This window comes from Fundulus heteroclitus, chromosome 17 (assembly GCF_011125445.2).
Source record: "Fundulus heteroclitus isolate FHET01 chromosome 17, MU-UCD_Fhet_4.1, whole genome shotgun sequence".
Taxonomy (NCBI): domain Eukaryota; kingdom Metazoa; phylum Chordata; class Actinopteri; order Cyprinodontiformes; family Fundulidae; genus Fundulus; species Fundulus heteroclitus.
The window spans coordinates 18,050,566-18,070,473 of NC_046377.1; the positions used below are offsets into that span (position 1 = coordinate 18,050,566).

The 19,908-nt window shown below is 42.3% G+C and overlaps 1 protein-coding gene across 6 annotated transcripts; it reads left to right on the forward strand.

Moving 5' to 3' along the window:
• The first annotated feature begins 5,545 nt into the window (after nucleotides 1–5,545).
• Nucleotides 5,546–19,173, forward strand: LOC105934007 (cryptochrome-1). Of its 6 annotated transcripts, none has more exons than XM_021322192.2 (15): nucleotides 5,546–5,834; nucleotides 5,946–6,464; nucleotides 13,621–13,729; nucleotides 13,804–13,946; nucleotides 14,035–14,219; nucleotides 14,310–14,398; nucleotides 14,490–14,630; nucleotides 15,692–16,003; nucleotides 16,086–16,237; nucleotides 16,349–16,551; nucleotides 16,687–16,791; nucleotides 16,918–17,006; nucleotides 17,113–17,191; nucleotides 17,352–17,455; nucleotides 18,395–19,173. In XM_021322192.2, exons 2-14 carry the CDS (start codon nucleotides 6,307–6,309, stop codon nucleotides 17,450–17,452), a joined length of 1,866 nt encoding a protein of 621 aa, XP_021177867.2. In that variant the 5' UTR covers nucleotides 5,546–5,834; nucleotides 5,946–6,306; the 3' UTR covers nucleotides 17,453–17,455; nucleotides 18,395–19,173. The 6 variants fall into 6 exon arrangements, with proteins under 6 accessions (XP_021177867.2, XP_036004901.1, XP_036004902.1 ...); XM_036149008.1 differs by having other exon boundaries at nucleotides 5,546–5,801; XM_036149009.1 differs by having other exon boundaries at nucleotides 5,546–6,464; nucleotides 16,918–17,010; nucleotides 17,117–17,191.
• The last annotated feature ends 735 nt before the right edge of the window (nucleotides 19,174–19,908 follow it).

Consider the following 19,908-nt stretch of genomic DNA (forward strand, 5'->3'; position numbering starts at 1 on the left):
TTTCTTTTTTGGCTTGGAATTGTCCTAACTTCCCCCCAGATCAAAGATCTGAACAATAAGTGATGAAAATAGTAAAAGAAGAACTAAAACAATACAATTAAAAAGACATAAAACAGAAGGAAACATCCAATATTAAAACAATATAGTTTAAATTAAACTAGGCTGCATATAATAGTGTGAACAAGGGGGTGAACAAACTTGACCTTAAAACCCCCACAGAACATGCCAGCTGAATGTCTAGAGGGGGATTGTTCCACAGAGATGGGCCACGAAAGGAAAAAGCACGCTCCCCTACAGTTTTCCTTTTAGCCGTACCAACTTTTAAAAGACCAGCGCCCTGAGATCAAAGAGCACAGGATGGAACATAAAGGTTTAAAAGTTTGGATACGTAAGAGGACGACAGACCATTTAGTGCCATGCAGGTGAGCAGCAAGATCTTAAAATCAGCTGGAACCTGACAAGGCAACCAGTGAATGGATTCAATACTGGAGTGATGTGGTCATGATGCGAGCAGCTGCGATTTCAACCATCTGCAGGTCTCTGAAACCTTTGCTTGGTAACCCAGTGTAGCTGCAATGTCATGTTGGAAAGATTCCCTCTGAGGGCACGTCATGGAAACTAGAGGAACAATAAACATTTCCCTGCATGGATTTAAGACCCCACTACGAGGTTTTCTTTGCAAAAGCCACAAATGTAGGTCTTATGCAATGTTGCTCAAGTTACACTTCTTACATTTTGAATTTCAATCAATTCAGTTCCATTTTACATAGCGACAATTCACAACATGTCATCTCAAGGCACTTTACAAAATCAAATTCAATCAAATCACACAGATTGGTCAAAAACGTTCATATCTAAGGAGAGTTTGAATAAAAGTGTCTGAAAAATATCCTACATTAATTTCAAAGCACAAGCAGCCAAATTTTATATTGCCTTGCAAAATGATTATGAACCTTTAAAGTTTTTTTTTTTTTTTACATTTTGTCATGTCACACCACAAAGTTTAAGGTGTTTTATGGAAATTTTACAGGATAGACCAGCACAATGCAGCGCATCACTTTAAAGTGGAGGAAAAAATCATGTTTTCAACACGTCCAAACAATCTGAAAAGTGTGGCTTGCATTTGGACTCGCCTCCCTGTAAAAAGCCAACTGCCTCTAAACTCAGCAATGCCATTTAGTCTAAGTATATAGCTGTACTACAAGAAATCATGTTTGCAGTTTCTCACAGGCCATACAGGAGATCTGAGAAACATGTAGGAGAAGATTAAATATTTGTCTTAAAACAAATGTAATTAACCATGTTTTTTGAAAAACTAATGCTGCACATCCACCTGTACACCCCATCCCCAGGGTAGAACACGGCGGTAGCGGCATCATGCTGTGGCAATATGTTTTTCAGTCGGATCAGATGAATGGAGCTGAACAATCTTAGAGGAAAACATTTGAAATGATGAGAAATGATGATCGTCTTTCTAGTTTTACCCCTTGGCAGTGTTTCATTTTAATGTGGTAAGTTTCCACCAAAGTGGTCGGTATTTTTCCAATCTCTCCGCTGAGAAGAGCACGACATTGAGCTGCTGGTTTTATTGTATGTTACTCACTGTTGGTAATTATTTAAAGGGAATCCGACTGGCAGATGTTCCCTAAAACGTATTCCTTCCCCCGGTCTTTATGAATATTTTACAGCTTAAGAACTTCGCCCCGAGACTTTTAGGCAGTGATTATTCCAACATCCTGCAAAAGCTGCGAGATTTAGCTCCATTTGGTGAAAATAATCCCTCTGAAGCGTTCATTGCCTGTAAATACAACATTTTTGGGGGTCAAAACAAAGAGTTGATGGAGCTAAACCCTGACGCGCGGAGAGAAGCAGTTGGTGGAATGATGATTCATCCGTTCTGCTGGGGCTTCTCCTCGTGCATCCAAGCTGGATCCACCATCTGTCCCCGCTGCCTGCCATGCCAGAGGCACTTTCCTGCTTTCTTTGCATGACGCTGCATTATGCCAGAGCTGGAAAAACAGACTGCGGTGACATGGGGGGAGTTATGTAACGCTTGGAGAAGTGATGGACAAGGAAAAGTGTGAAACAAATCAACTCAGTATCTGAGCTGTTTGTAGACAGTAATAAGAGTTAAAGAAAGCAGACTGACGATTATTCTGCCTCTGGCGTAACACCAACATTAAACATTAGGAGGTATTTCATGTCGTCTTTGTCCTCCAGTCTGTGTCCCCTCCTGCAGCAAACTGTCAGGGAGCTCCTGATGCACTGCAGATCTCCCTGACTTGCTCAGGTGAGTGCGGTGGAGGTGGGCAGCTGACAGCTACGCCTCAGAGTGCTCTGTTGGTGCTCCAGGGTCCGTCCTCACGCATTAGACCTTGGTTGCCTGGTAACTGCAAAAAAATTATCATGATTTTCCCGGCAAAGATGATAGATCATGTGTTTCCCAGCAGAAGCTCTGCGTCACGTATATACTTAGTCATGCTGCATAGTCACATTTTTCAAGTAAATGCATAAATAAATAATCACCTGTAATAAGGTCTTTTTTTTTCTTTTTCAAACAAAGCAGTCATATGCGTGCTATGTAGGGGGAGGTTGTTCCGTTAGCTATAAACCAATAACATAAGAAATTAATTAAGAAACATCTAAATAAAATAAAAAATAAATAAATAATAAATACTTTTAGAATTGAGCAAAGATAGCTATCAAATAAGTATGTTTCATAATCAAACCACCAGAGATACTTAACGTCAATTTTAATTGGTAATATTTATTCAATTTTTAAAGCATTTCAAAGAATATTTCTTTAAAAATATTAGTAATGAAGAAATGATAGAAAAAAAACAGTGTATTAATGATTGACGAGGGAACTATTGACTGACAAACAAGAAAAATAAGGAAAGAAATAAACAGATATAAGATAAAAACAAATACAATTAGTAGGAAATAACTAAATATCAATAAACAAATTAATAAAGTCAAAAGACTTTATTAATCCAATGATGAATTGAAGAGAATACAAATTAAAACAAACAATTCAGCAGACAAATAAGTCACATAAGACCACTCTGCTGAATAACTAAAGTTGCTCAGTCCCCTCTGTTAGCTTTAAATCCAAAATAGTGGAGAAAGAAGCTGCAAAAGAAAAAAAGAGTTGCATGATGTTTTACTGCCATCCTCTGATGAATAAAGTGTATTGCACACTTTTGAAGAACAATTCTCAATAAAGTAAACTTAAAGCTTTAAAGTGAATAAAGAAACAAATGAAACAAACTAATCCAAAATGGCAGACAGAAGGACGCATAAAAAAGAAAAAAGAAAAAACATAAACTGCTATGTGTTGCATAAATAAATGTGTATATAAATGCATAAATGTGTATATAAATGCATAAATAAGTAAATGACTGACACTTTATAAATCTATACGGGTGATTACGTCAATTCTCTTTTGAGAATAATAACGATAATCTACATTACATTCATTATGAAAAAAAGAAAGCCAATTAAAGAAACTTACCTTGCAATAATGGTTTTATACTGCCTCTCGCTGGTAAATATGGTAAATTACATGATGTGATCTTTTTATACTTGCATACTTGTTAAGCCATTTTATTATCTGTGTGTAACACATTGCTCTAATTTGAATATTAATTGGAGAGGAAACAATCTGCTGACAATACCAGCGAGTCATTAGAACATTTTGAATAAAACTAAGTAGGGAAGTTTGCTTGTGTTGGCAAGCACAAAAGTATTACAAAGTATTACATTTATAAAAGAGCTTAAGACAGGACCGTGGCAGTTTAAAAATACTTTTACAAAAAAAAAAAATAATAATAATAATAAATAACAACAAAATCTGAGCAAGAATTTACATAAATTATATTAAGCTTTTATGATGATATTAGGCTATCTAATCCTAATGACTGGGGTAAGGGAGGAAAACTAAGAAGAGGTAGGCTACAAATGCGTCAAGTTGCTGCCAAACATGAGCACCGTCTACACGTGCTGATCCGGGTCCTTTACTGAACGACCTAGTTTTATTGGATAGCTAAAAAAAAAACGCTAATTTTAAGCACTAATCAATACAGTCTATGTGTTATTTACCTGGGCTGTAAAAGGGTGTATTTCCCATTCGTTCAAATAAATTATTGTAATAATTGTTTTGGGTCATCAAGATGCTGCTGCACCCATTCACCTTACGAAAACGAGCAGAGTCGGTGGAACTGCGCCGTTTACCGGGACTGAAGAAATTAAGCTGGAAACACGTAGTAAACAACGGAGTCCAACAGCACATGCTGCCTGCCTGCAGAGCAAGCAGGAAAACGTGATCATATATAAGAAATAAAATAATAAATTATCTGATAAATGGGAAATTAAAGCCAATAAACAAAGATTTATGAAATAAATAAATTAACATAAAATACAAGGCTGATTAAATATAGAAACATATAAATAAATCAAATAAACAACTATCAATAAAAATCAAACCAAGAATAAAAAAAAAACTCACACATGCTTTAAAAATAAAAATAAATAAATAAATGTAAGTTGAAGGGATTGGATACAAACAGCAACAACAACAACAAAAAAAATTAATATTTTCTGCATTTTAATACGTTTTCAGTCAAAAAGTTACCCTAAAGGCAGCATTTTATAGCGCCACTCTGTGGTGAGAATAGTGAATTACAACATCCTGCCGATGCTGCAATCTTTTTTTACTTGCATAATTGTTAAGCCATTTTGTTATATGTGTGTGACGCATTTCTCTGTTTTGGATATCAAAAACTAAATATCTACAGACATCACGGACGAGTGATTCTAAACAGACTAGTTTTGGATCAAACTAAAAGGAGACATCTTTATTTGTATTGGTTGAAGAGCAGGTGATTTATTTATAGAGGATACGGGTGCGCATCCACAGTGGCTGTCTATGAATAGTCTAAGTATTCAATGTAATGTCAAACTATCTAATCGAGTAAAGTCGGGCGTTTTGTGTCTGTAAATAGGAAGCATCAGAGAGAAAAGGGTTAGAGAACACTGGAAATGGTGGTAAAGTTGTTGGTGAACTACAGCAAACATCCACACGTAATGTGCGACACGTACGACCTCATGTGCTGATCCGGGTCCTCTCCTGACCACGCTGTTTCAATTTATTGTTTGAAGATCTCATCAATCATTCCCCAAATTACCCTCAAGTCAATTTCCGTAAGCTGTTAAGTCTGCAGGTTGGTTTGTTTCCCTTTTTTGTCATATTCTATTTCTGTAAAAACCTGTTTAATGCGCTCAAAATGAAGCGGCTGTGCTGCCTGGACTCGTTCACCTCCATTCAGCTCATGTCTTACCAGAGCCGAGTGAATAAACCCGGTAACATGCCGGGCCAAGCCGCCATAATAGGTCAGAACTCCGATAAAACAACATAGTCTGCTGCACATGCTGGGCGGCCTCGCCTCGTAAGGGAGAGAGCATGCTGCAAAAACGTGACCACGCCGAGACACGCACCGATCGCTCTGGACCAATCACAGCGCAGCTCTGAGCGCGAGCACGTCGCCAGTTGGCGGAGCAACGGCTGTAGGTGCGGCCAAAGAGGAGGAGCGGCGGTCTTCTGCTGTGCTATAAGCAAAAAATCCCCACATTTCCCCATTCGGACCTCTGCTTTCCAGCGGGAACCCTGTCGGAAGCGGACGAGGAGAATTTTTTGACAACTGGGCGTTTGTTTGGACGACGTTAAGGCGACGAGTTTGGTAGTTTCGTGTTTACATAACGAGCTTTCCTGGCGTTCGCAGGTCCTGCGACGGCGTATTCAGGTCGGTAGCGTCGTCAGCCGCCTAAACTAACGGGTCAGTGTAATATTCCGTCTTTAAGGGTCATATAATGTCATTGGAGTGCGACACAAGTCGAGAGATTTAGTCATTTTTTTCGTTATTTTGTGTTTTTTTTCCATCATTCAGAAAAAACAAGTTATACAACAAACCAGGTTGGAGCGCTGCGGCTAGCGGAGTCCTAAAGCCCGCCGGGTTCACATCCCACACATTTCAGCGGAAATCCCTCTCCTCTGCGGCCAGATGCTTCACCGATCAACTGTTTATCATTTTTTCCACATTATGGAAAAAGTCCTGTTAGAGCAAGGCTAACCAAATATCCGGGCTTTTTATTTTTATTTTTTATTCCAAAGTGACTCTCCCCCCCCCATCCCTTCTGAGACTAATAACTCTGCGAATTGGGATCGAAATCAAGCGAGTTCCCCCCCAAAAAGAAGACTGCTTACGTCGCTCACGAAAGGAATAAGTGAAGGACTCGTCCAGTTGAGTGATGGTCATTAATACGATCCACTGGTTCCGGAAGGGCTTGCGGCTCCACGACAACCCGTCGCTGAAGGACTCTCTGCTGGGAGCTGACACCGTCCGCTGCGTTTACATCCTCGACCCCTGGTTCGCTGGCTCTTCCAACGTGGGGATCAACAGGTGGAGGTGAGAACAGCAGCCCCAGAAACGACACCCTGTCGTGCATTTGTGCCAACAGGATTTGTGCTTCGCGTGTCAAAAATAAAAATGAAATGTAGGATTTAGCCCTTTTTTTTAAATTATTATTATTGAAGATCTACCAGGAGAGTAAGTCAGGCGATGCAAATCAGATGCACTGATTATTTGATCAGGAGCTGGTAATGGAGCAATTTGATGTGTGCTGCTGTGAAAATAGGAAGAAAGATATTATTTTTTTTTATTATTATTGGGATTTTCTGGATTAGACTTGAAATCAAAATCTCAAAAGTGTGGCATGCATAATGTCAACCCCTGAGGGACATTCTAAAACGCTTAACGTGAAAAAGCTTAACGTGGCTTAAGGTAGGAAAACAACGAGGAATCATCACCAAATTTCGCATGGCCATATCTTGTCATGAAGACTTAAGCCTGTCAAAAAAAATAAACCAAAATCCAACGATTATAGAAGATATCTCACATTAACGTTTTCTTCTTCATTGGCGCCTATGGCGAGAAAAAGGCTTAACGTGGTTTAATGTACCTAATCAACGATCAATGATCACCAAATTTCTCCTTCATATTGCTCCTAATAAGCACATGATAAAACTGACAAAATGTCAAACCCAAAGTCCAATTATTATGGACATTATCTAACATTAAGCGTTTCTGCCTCATTGAGGCAAAGGAAAAAGCTTAACGCAATTCAATGCAACTAAACAACGCTCAGTGATCACCAAATTTCTCTCATATATTGCTCCTCATAAGTACATGAGACTATCAAAAAATGAAAACCAAAGTCCAATTATTATGGACCTTATATGACATTAAGTATTTAATAGAGGGTGGCTATATGAAAAAACTTAACGTGGTTTAATGTACCTAAACAACGTTCGGTGATCACCAAATTTCTCTCTCATATTGCCTTTCATAAGCACATAAAACTATAAAAAGATCGAACACAATATGAAGAGAAATTTGGTGATCATTGATCGTTGATTAGGTACATTAAACTACGTTAAGTTTTTTCACGTTAAGCGTTTTTCACGTTAAGCGTTTTAGAATGTCCCACCCCTGATAGCCTTAAAAAGAAGATCAAGCACTAGCGAGCCCACTCAGAAGTCGCCCAGTTTGCAAGTAGAGCATAAACGCTAACAAACACGACCTTTGACTAAAGAGTCTCGAGAAGAAAGTCTCACTGATGGAAAACCACGAGACTTCCTGTTTGCCACAGTAAACACGTAGACGAGGGTGTTCTGGTTAGAGCAGAACCTTCTGATCTACTGTGCAGCTTGCTAATGTGGCCGAGAACCAACCAGCGTGTGGACAGGGAGGATGGATGGAGCTAATCTGTTAGAGGAGTCAGACAGTCGAGACGAAGGTTGGGGGTCCACCTTAGAACATACAGCCAGAATGGCTAATAAGCTTTAGTTAGAATGGAGCAAGCAACGGCCAAACATAAATGTAGTTTCAGAAAATCTTTGGCAATAACAACAAAAACAGATGTTTACAGACACTTTCCATACAATCTTATTAAGTTTGAGGTGTCGAGCAAAGACCAGCGGCGGCTATCTTAGTTGGTTTTGTGATGCCAGCACCGATTTAAATTTTTTTTTTTTTTTTTTTTTTTTTTTACGGAATCTATTTATCAATTTTCTTTTTTGTTTCATGAAAACAAACTGCTGAAAGTTTTTACGTATAATATCATCTGGGTGTTGACCTGAATTCAATGTGCAACTTATTGCGATCTTTAAAAAAAGATTGCACTAAATGTTTGCTGCTAGTTTTTGTGACGCATCTGAGAACAGATGTCGCTTGTGTAACGTCGCACTGGGCTAATTTATTCAATTAGCAAATGAATAAATTAAAGTGCCTCGTCTTTAGGGCGAAAAGCTTTCCTCTTAGGAGTGTTTTGACAATATATTTTACTAAATGCATATTCAAAACAATTTGCTCCTTTTTGGGATTGAAAGGAGAGAGCGTTAGCAAAAAAATAAATAAAACGTTTCTATTTTCCAAACTGAGGAGTTGCTAATTTTAATTAATCGACAAAACCGATTTACCGCTCAGGTCTAAGTAAGCTCGCAGCATCATGGGACGGCAATCCCATACGTCCAGAGCAGCTAGCATGGTGAAGCTGCTTTCTGCACGGGGCTAAACCCTCATCTCTACAAACCTTAAGACTTGTTGTTGAGCCGTGAAGCACAGCGGTGGATGGGGGATGGTTTGGGCTCGCTTTACAGGCAAAACACCGGGACTCCTTGCAGCCTTTGAGTCCTGCAGGAACCGCTCTGACTGTATGCAGATATTTTCTGAAAGAATTATATTCTCGATGCGAGTTGCAGATCCAGAGTTTGAAACGTGTGAGTAAGTTTATTTAGCCAACCTTGTTCATGTAGTAAACGAACGGCAGAACAAGCAGTATAATATTTAACCTTAAAGAAATACTTTTTTGTCTGCTCAGCCTTTTGTCAATATATCCCAGACAGGAAGTTACCGTCAAGATGCAGAACCAAGAAAATAAGGCCCACGGCGAGCCAAATTATCACCAAAGTCGTACAAAAACCGTTTCAAATAAGAGACAAAATAACAAAGAAGCCATGGAAGCACTAACTGTGCAACCAAAATAAAACATGGCACTTGAAATCAGATGCAGATTTAATTTAATGAGGCCTGAGCAAAGACCACAAAATTTGATTAAAAATGAGCCTTAATATGACTTCATGTATGTTAAATGCTTCTGAAATACACAACAAGCGAACCTTTCAGCGGGAGTTCTGCTTGTTGTCTTAGGTGGTCCCTAAGTTAAAGGTCTGTGTAATTGTTTGGAGAAATGAGTCCCAGGAACACAACCGGACCGAAAACTTCTCCCCCCCCCCTCCGGACATGTGGGTCGACCCTGCACCGTCAAACAGGGTTCAGCCACACTTCTGTCCTTTTTAAAGTAAATAGATTATCAGCTGTAGGGACGAGTTTATGCCCGCTAACGGCTAGTTTATGATATCAGAGAGCATCAGAAATCTGGCTGATATATTGGCCTGATTGCCTCCCCTCTTCTGAAAATGGGAGTACAGCCTCATGTGCCAGTTAGGCCAAAGTTCTCCTTCACCCGACGGCTTATCGGCAATTTCTTAACGCAATGACACGGCTATCTGAATCAAGACCGGAAAAGCACACAACTGGGCCTTCGAGGCCGATTATTACACGTTTATATGCTTGAAACGTAACTGCTCAAGTTAATTAGACTTGATTTTTAATTTTGTTTAGTTTTTTTTCTCAACCTCTTCTTAAATGTAGTTGTTGATTAACTAAGTTTCTGTCTTTGTTTTTTGGTCTATAAAATGTCGTCACCCTACAGCAAGTCCAAAAGAGCGCGGTGAACGAAACGTACGTCCTCGTACCGATCTGTCGGGTCGTCCTGTTCTTAGTCTGGTCTGCGTGGTCTAGTCTAGATGATGACAACTCAGGGAAAAGGTTTCTAGGACTTGGCGTGACACAAAGGAGGGTCAGACTGTGAAATATAAGTAAAGCGACGCATGTTTTTCATATTTCGTATTCAGAATCTGGCCCCTACAATCTTCCACCCCTAATTAATTAAATTCCACTTCTACCAGTTGCCTTCAGAAGTGACCTAATTATAAACGGTGTTTGTTGGAGGATTTCAGTCAACCATCGGCATCAGGGACCAGGGAACACAGCAGACGGCTCAGGGCAAAAGTTGTACAGGAGTTTCATGCGGGCCCTTGTTACCTCTGGAGGAGCTGCAGAGCTTCACGGCGGTAACGGTCTCCCTGTAGGAGACACGGCTGGTCAGAGGAAAGCAAAGCTGAACGTTTTGGCAGGGAACGTTTGTCCTCAACAGAGGATGAGACTTGAGAACAGGCGTTCACCGATCGCCTGCATACCGTCTGATTGAGTTTGAGCTATTTTGCAAAGAGGAAAATTCGGCCTGTGTTTGTGTGAAAGCTTTATCTCAGGAGTACAAATGCTTTCTAGCTTTATTCAGGCAAGATGAAACCGAAAACCACCAAAGTTGTCCTTCCACTGAACAACTTAGCATCACTTTCTGTTGGTCGGTCTCACATTTTCCAAGGTGCTGCGTGACGCGGAAGAGAGATGCTGACGTTTGGTGAATGTTTGTCCCTGCAGAGAAGGCCTTCAGCGTTACGCCGAAGGTCTGGCCAGTCTAAACACGGGGTATCGGTTTCCTTCGCCTTGGGACCCAAACATTTATCCGCGGCGCGTTGTTTAGGCCACACGCTTGGCTGCGAACGGTCTGATTGGGTCTGGTGCCGTCTGCAGGAGGGGAGCAGCAGCAGCAGCTATGAGCATCCATGTTTTCCCTTCACTGTTACACAACAGCAGCTCACCGTGACGCAGAGCAGAATCACAAAGCCCTGATTCATCTCTTTTTTTGCTCTATTTGTGTGAATGTTCGACATTTGCCCGCAAAGAAAAGCCTCCTGAGGATTAAAAAAAGCTCTTTTTAGATGTTTTTGTTTGAGGTTCCTAAACACTGAGAGATTCAGATGTTTCACTGAACCGTTTTTGTGCTGAATCTCTTTTTTTAAAGCAGCGTTTCTTAGGTCTGAGTGGAGCTTTTCAGCGAATAAAGACGCGATCGCAATAACCTTTCGCTACCCGCCGTCATTCCACCCGGTGTGGAAGAAGTAGGTCAGCGTGTTGGCAGCAAACCCCTCGGCTCTCCGGCCTTCCTGACCTACTTCTGCCACCCCGTCAGGCCAGAAGTCCCAGCGCTGTCCACCGAGCCGAGCCGCTCCACAATGAGCTCTAATCCCCACAAAAGCCGCCGCCGTCTGACATCTACGTTACAGAGTCCGTCCTGGTGACCACGTCGGCGTCTGATCGCTCCAGAAAGCGTCTGTTAAAGGAAGGGAGGGTGGCAGAGACGCTGACAGCTTGAAGTTTGAGCTGCTCAGACGTTTAGAGGGAACGCTCCTCTTTTCTCCTGAGCCTCAGCGTTTCACTGACCTTGGATCAGAGGAGATCCGCTCCGTTTCCTGAAGCTGCACCTCGCTTATGGGCGGAGACGTCAGACGGTGACTCATCGGCCAAAAAGGGAAGCTGAAAGGTTTCTCCCCTCCAAATTTTTCCATGCTCAGGTATTGGAAAGTTTTCTTAATGGTGGGGGGTAAAAAAAAAATCCAAATTACAAAGAGGTAGTTTTGTTTGTAGCTGGCTTTTAATGACATGCAGTGAAAAGTAGCCCTTCTGTAACAAGCGGTGCTGCTTACAGAGACATCTGGCTGTATAAAGTGTAAAAGCTGCTGTCTTGGAGCCGTGGAAAGGGATAAGAGCTTTGCTAAAGTATTCACCCCCCCCTGGCCTCGAGCACAAACAAACTTTAATTGGTTTTATTTGGATTTTCTGTTTTTAGAGCAACCCAAACGGAGCCTGTGACAAGTTTTGGCTCCCGTCAACCTTCCCACGAGCTCTGAGCCGTCGCCCTGCCACAGGATGCCTCCGCCTCTTTGTTTGGGTCACTATAGCAACGGCACGGGAAGCGGCGCATTACTGCTGCTCTGTCTGTGTTTACCTGGGAGTAGGTGGCAGCTCAGGGCGCACGTCTGCTCATCGTCTCCGCAGTGTTGGCCCACGAACGTTCAGCTGGAGCCTGAGTCTGTTTCCGGTGATCTAAAAGCGTGTCGGCGAAGATGTTCCGAACTTTTCCTCCTGATTCAGTGTCGAGTCGGTTCATTCAGAGAAGATACGAAGACAATACAGACATTTTAGGCATCGGAGAATAATCCAGACTAGGAAGTTTACAAATGGCTACTCGGGCGTCTGAGTTAAATATAACACAGTAACGGCTTTGAAACAGTTAAATGTGAACAGTCACTTAAATAATTGTGTGAATCATCTTCGCTTATGTGTCTGTTGTGTGATAAAAGATCGTCTATTTAAACCAGTCGGACTGAATCTGACTTTCACTCGTATTTCCGTCCATTTCTTTATCAAGCTGACTGTATTGTATGGAGTTATTGGATTTAATTGGTTTAGCAGGACTCCTGTATACTGAGAATATGTGGAGGTGGGATGGAGCACCAACCAATCAGGCAGATTTTGTCTTTAAACTATAATGTTTAAGACTTTTAATGGTTTGGTTTTCATGTAAACCGTGACAGTTTGACCCATAAAGTATTAACCTAGCTCTAAATCTGCGGATGGTTAATAAAGGTTCTAGTTTTCCTTGTTCAGAAACAAGTGGGCGGGTTCTTCTGCCGGCTCCCGTCCCCATCAGTGACACGTTTGCCCCTCCGTCACCGGCAGGAAGCCGATTCGTCCCGGTTTCCTGACATTAGACTCGTGTAGCGGTGACGTTTCTGATGAGTCACCTCCGCAGCTTTAGGAGCTGCAGTCTGACCGCATCACAGAAAAATGACCCTTTCCACGTCTCAGTGCGTCTCCAGGGTTCCCAAGGATCCTTAAAAAGTCTTAAAAGGCATTGAATTCTGTATTATAAAACTAAGGCCTTAATTGGCATTAAAATGTCTTAAATCAGTCTTTCTTAGGTCTTAAAATTGTTACCAGGTCATAAATAGGATTTTATTTTTGTAATCCTTACCAAACGGTAAAATAATTGACACAATTATATTTTTTTTTTAATTTACCGAATGGCTCAATGTAACCATTATTGGTTCCGTCCCGATAGTGGAACCAATAAAAACTGCTGCAGCCGGATCATAGCTGCGAAAAAGAGTTGGCACTGGTTATGTTGTGGTTTTAAAAACTGATTTACAGTTTATTTTAGTAGGGAACAAAACAAAGTTTGTGAATTCAGTTCAGTAGTTGTTAAAAATATATCTGTAATTTGTGTGTGTTTTTTTTTTTTTTTAGCTTTCTTCCTATATGGAATGTTTTTCAAAATTTTAAACATGTCTACTGGGCCAGAAAATAATGGTTTATGTTAAAATAAACATTTGGGTGAAGTTGTCACAGCCAGGTTTGTCTTGTTTATCTTGAAGTTGGTCTTAACTTTTTATTTCAAGTGGCATTAAAAGGTCTAAAAAAAGTCTTGAATTTAACTTGCCTTATGCTGTAGGAACACTGGTCTCCTAGCTAAGGTCTGGTACAAACTAAATAAAATGAAAGTGGACTCTGACTCTTCTTCTCTCTCTCTCCGCAGGTTCCTTCTGCAGAGTCTCGAGGATTTGGACTCCAGCCTGCGGAAGCTCAACTCGCGTCTGTTTGTGATCCGGGGCCAACCCACCGATGTCTTTCCCAGACTTTTCAAGGTGATTGGATGCCTCCAGGCGCGGCGCTCCGTCTGTGGAAGCCCTGAACGTTCAGCTGAGCTCTGTTTTCGCAGGAATGGAAGATCACTCGGCTGTCTTACGAGTACGACTCCGAGCCCTTCGGGAAGGAGCGAGACGCTGCCATTAAGAAGCTGGCCTCCGAGGCGGGCGTGGAGGTGACGGTTCGCATCTCCCACACCCTCTACGACCTGGACAGGTGAGTCGTTAAGCTCAGCTCATGCCTCAAACACAGTCCTGTCGTTCTCATTACTGTTTATCTAAAAGAAAATGTCTCTGGTCATCAGGATCATCGAGCTAAACGGGGGTCAGTCTCCCCTCACCTACAAGCGGTTCCAGACTCTCATTAGTCGTATGGATCCGGTGGAGCTACCAGCCGAGTCCATAACAGCCGAGGTGATGGGGAAATGCGTCACGCCGCTGTCTGAAGACCACGACGACAAGTTTGGGGTTCCCTCCCTGGAGGAACTGGGTGAGTGGTGAAAAATCTCGTGAAACCGGAGAATTGATGGCTTGAGAAATGAAGGTGGACCTGAAACATTCTCTTTTTGTGAACTTTCAGGCTTTGACACTGAAGGTTTGTCTTCAGCTGTGTGGCCTGGAGGGGAGACCGAAGCCCTCACGCGACTAGAGAGGCACTTGGAGAGGAAGGTCGGTGAAATCGTCTCTGACTTAGTCCAGCTTTCAGCTTAACCGTTGGTGCTTTTTTCCGTTTCTGACTCTGGCTGGTTTTATCCATCAGGCGTGGGTGGCCAACTTCGAGCGTCCCAGAATGAATGCCAACTCGCTGCTGGCGAGCCCCACCGGCCTCAGCCCCTACCTGCGCTTCGGCTGCCTCTCCTGTCGCCTCTTCTACTTCAAACTCACCGACCTCTTCAGGAAGGTTTGTTGGCACCATGATGCTTCTGTTTTCAAAGTATAAAAGCGAGGGGGACGTTACAAGTTTTAGTGGTACTTTCAGTTCAGTTAGCTCAATTAATACGCAATCATGAACCATTTACACCCAAGTAAAAATTATAATTTAAACCCAGTATGACTTAGAAAGTCCAGCCGACCTTTGCAGCAATCCCTCATCCTCAAGCAAGCATGTGGCAACAGTAAGAAGGAAAGTCCATGAGAAGAATCAGCCTCTGCACACCGGCTGGGGGTTGAAGGGATGAAGGGCCAGGGGTACTTTCCATTAAAAAAAGATTAATCTCCATCAGTGTCTTCATCTAAGGAAATAGCATAACTAAACTCATTTCCACCGATCAAAACAAAAACAACAGAGGGTCAATACACTGCAAAAACGGATCTAAAAACAAGTAAAATATTCTTAAAGTTAGTCTATTCGTCCTTGATTTGAGCCAGTAGATAAGATTATCTGTCAATGGAATGAGTATCTTTGCACCTAAAATAAGATAATTAGACATCCTGCTCTTGAAATAAGATGATGGAGAGGAATTGTTCCTATTTTAAGTAGAAAACTCTCATTCCATTGGCAAATCATCTTATTTACCTGCTCAAATCAAGGACAAATACACTCATTTTAAGAAAATTTTTACTTATTTTTAGTTCTGTTTTTGCAGTGTAGCTTCTTCCCAAAACTGGCCAGGAGTACTTTCTATAGGAAAGAAAAACAAGACAAGGACAGTTCCCACAGTTTTCTGGTAGAAAAATCTCCATCCATGACTTCATCCTGGAATGAAACGCAGAAGAAGACGTGCAGTTGGTTCCAGGAACGTCAGCAATAGCCTGACCAACTGCTTTGAATTTGGAAAAAGGGACGACTAAATATAAATATTCAGGCCAGCAAGCTGCTCAAATAAATTAAAAGGACGCTTTTCATGACGGTCGGTTAACCTTCTGGTTAGTTCAGTTTTTAGACGGGTTTGTTGAGTCAGTGTCGCTGTTTTTTTTGAAACGATTTAAACTAAATGATTAAACCCTAATGTCCGACTCCAGGTGAAGAAGAACAGCTCCCCTCCTCTGTCGCTGTACGGCCAGCTGCTGTGGCGCGAGTTCTTCTACACGGCGGCCACCAACAACCCCTGCTTCGACAAGATGGAGAGCAACCCCATCTGCGTTCAGATCCCCTGGGACCGCAACCCCGAGGCGCTGGCCAAGTGGGCCGAGGGCCGCACGGGCTTCCCCTGGATCGACGCCATCATGACGCAGCTGAGGCAGGAGGGCTGGATCCACCACCTGGCCCGGCACGCCGTGGCCTGCTTCCTGACCAGGGGAGACCTGTGGGTCAGCTGGGAGGAGGGCATGAAGGTAGGCCGGCGCCCGCCCCACGCCTCTCCGTGCAGCGGGAGGTGTCGCCGAGCGTCTCTGACCGCTGCTGTTGTGTCGTCAGGTGTTCGAGGAGCTGCTGCTGGACGCCGACTGGAGCGTCAACGCCGGCAGCTGGATGTGGCTCTCCTGCAGCTCCTTCTTCCAGCAGTTCTTCCACTGTTACTGCCCCGTCGGGTTCGGCCGGCGCACCGACCCCAACGGCGATTACATCAGGTACCGCCGCCGTTCACGGTTGTCAGTATCTTACCTCCCTGGATGCGGTGAAGCGGCACAGCCAGAGTAACGAAACGCTCCACTTTCCCTCTTGTTTCCACGTCCGCTCAGGCGTTACCTGCCCGTTCTGAGAGGATTCCCGGCCAAGTACATCTACGACCCGTGGAGCGCTCCGGAGGCCGTGCAGAAGGCGGCCAAGTGCATCATCGGCGTGCACTACCCCAAGCCCATGGTGAACCACGCCGAGGCCAGCTGCATCAACATCGAGCGAATGAAGCAGATCTACCAGCAGCTCTCCTGTTACAGAGGCTTCGGTACGGACATTTCAAATCTGATACGCTTCTGTGATAAAACATTTGGATTAAAACGGATCAAGCTTAACGAAAAACACCTGATTTCATCTGTTTGAGTTGTTGACTATTTTATTTTTTAATTTTTTTTATCTTCAGGCCTTCTGGCTACAGTTCCATCCAACTCTAACGGGAACGGCAACAACGAGACGTCCTCTGACGTCATGGCGTTCCCCGCCAACGCGTCGCCCCACGCTGCAGCAGGTAACAGAGACGAGATCCCATCCTCTCAGGCTTCAGGCGGCCACATAACGCAGACTTTGTTCAGTTTGAGTCACGTTGTGCAGCTCAGCTAAGCGTGTTTTGGTGTTTTCCTTTGATTTTTTTCAGCCTATCAGATGCCGGTACATTCGCAGGGAGACTGGCAGAGTGGCATGATGATGTACCTGCAAGGGGATCCTGGGAACGGCACACACAAGCAGGGTAGGGATCACACGGCACGCCCACAGCTTCTGCAAACCGGATTTTGTTTCATAATCATCTGTTTGTCATCCTAATTTATTCCTCTGATTGTTTCGTCTTTCTGAAGTTTCGAGTTACGCTCCGGCTACCAGCATGATGCGTTACACTCAAAGCAGCCCAAACGTTCCTGCCCTGCAAAAAGGTACAAACCAAATCCCCAGCACACGAGAATCCACAGCAACATGTCTATTTTAGATGCATTATGATGTGGTATTTCTGCACTGTTGTAGTGTAGAGCTGGTCTCTAAATGCTTGAGGTCGTGCGTTCACTTTCTAAATGCTACGTTTTTGTTTGTGCTAAGCAGCGGAGCACCATCCCGTCACACAGACCAGCGGGAAACGGCACAACGAGGACTCTGGCCACGGCCGAGGCTCTAAAGTCCAGAGACAGAGCAACCACTGAGAAGTTAGTGTCCAATGTGCTTCACACACACACACACACACACACACACACACACACACACACACACACACACACACACACACACACACACACACACACACAGTGGGAATACTGGGATAGAATCAGTTCTGCTTTTAAGATGTTTTGTGACAGTCCTGGATGAAATGGTCATCCACAAAAATCTATTTCTTCATTAGGAAGTTAAAACAACCACAGGTTACTGAAAATGAGCTCATTTAAAGTAGGAATCTAAGATTTTTACTGATCGCCAGTTTATTATTTCTTAGAAAAGTCTTGATTACTCAGATCTAAAGATGCAAATGTGGCTGAATGGAAATATAGTCAGATTCAGTGCATTTGAGATCTTTATAAACATTGATGTTTTCAAGCCTTTGTCTGTTTAATTATGAGGATTTTCTGCTGGCAGCGAATGAATACATGTTTAAGATTAGAATATTACATCAGATGTGTAAAAAGAAACATATTTAATGAAGAAATGCAAATTTTATGGAATAAATGTTTAAAAAATAGCATGTTAGTCTCATCTGAACACATTAATTTATTGAATATGAATTGGTAGAAGACATCTTTAGCAGGTTGTAAACAGTGTTTTCAGATCAGACTCGGAGTCGGTTTTATTGCCTGTAAACATGTTTAACCAGAAAACCACTTTACCCATCCATCCAGTTTTTATACACAGTTTTCTTCTTCTTTGGTCATCATGCCAAAACTGTTTTATTTCATGTTAGGATAAAACGGAATCATCCGAGTTTTCCCATGTCAGACATGAGCTCTAACGTTTGAAAGTCTTAGAATATGGAATAAATACTCCAAGGTTTAAATTTTCAATTGGTTTAGTTGACTTTATTTATTTATTTTTTTAAAGAAATCACCCAAACCCAACAGGAAGGAATCTGAAGGATGTCTGTATTTATTTTCCAGGTGTTTCTGCACGTTCTCCTTCATATTGTCAGCCAAATAAAAGCAGACACTAAGGGACTAAAGGTTTACCTCCAGCACCGCAGTGTTGCATGAATGCACCTTCAGGAGGATTGAATGCGCTCGCACACATCCCCCGATTATTAAACAGACTGTGGACTCTGAGGACGGCACGGCCCGGACGGCACGGCCCAGCCAGCGCCGCCGGGCTGCAGCGGCCGACTCACTGGGCTCGACTCTCTGGGCCCGCCTTTGGGTCATTATTGGCAGCGACAAACATCCTCGTGTATATAATAAATTTGCAGCTCTCACAACTTGTACATATTTGGATATTTTATGTATGTTTTCTCTCCTTGTGTAGCCACAAACTCATTGATATATTTTTGATATGAGAAATCATCATGGATGAATCTTTTGTTTGTTGTTTTATTTTTGTTTTTTGATAGTTCTCAGTAAATAAAGAATTTTAAAAACTGACTGTACGGGGGAAAAAAAAGACATCCAGAAAAAGCTTCTGTGTTTTCTAACCATCATTTTCAACAAAGCTTGTTCTTTTTTTTTTTTTTTAACCACCTATTGTAAACTTACAAGTGTTTTGGTTGGCCTCAGTACTTGTGGATGTGTCTCATTCCTTTCCATCGTGGAGGCAAAATAACATTAACCATCTTGTTGCCCTTCTTAGTAACTTTGGAGAAAAAAAAAACAAAGAGGACTAAAACGCCTTTCCAATCACAGTGACTTCCCTGTAAAACCCTTAATAAATAAATGTACCACCAACCAGACACCGGCGTATTCATTTGAATGTGATCTTCACCTTGCACATATGAGTTTCCATGTGTTTAGAGTTTGTAACCGAGGCAGTTTAGCATTTGATCATTTTTATTTGCTGCTCATTTCCTTCTCTCTGCAGCTGGTTATATTGCATGCTCAGTATGAGGGATTGCTGCAAAGCCATCAACAATGCAGACGACTGTCCACTGTGGCTCTACGCTCTTTCAGGAGGAGTGAATGCTGCTTGGAGAGACTTGATGTAATCTGCTGGGTTTCCTTAGAGAGGAAACTTTCTGACCAATCTGTATGATTTGATTGAATTTGACTTTGGAAAGATGAAATGCCTTGAGATGACATGTTTCATGAATTGGCGCTATGAGTAAAATTGAGTTGAAAATTGTATTGAAAAGGCAACAATGTCAATTTTGGCAATTATAGTTGGCCCAGTTTTTACTTATGGGACAGATGTCGGTATGTTTAGTCTGTACTGATGCTAAGGTATTGTTCACCTCTATTTCAGGTGGGTTGTACCATTTCCACAGTAATTAACCTTTTTTTAAAAAGAAAAAAAAACATCTTTTGTGACTTGTCAAAATGCCGGCAGTTGCAGTTTCAGCAGCAAAGCAAAGGAGTCACGGTTAAACGTTGAGGCAGTTTGCAACTGTTTTCGCTCCAGCATTTGTTGCAATTTATTAATTTTTTTACATTATTGGATTACAAGTCCAATATATCAGAATTTCTTTTTG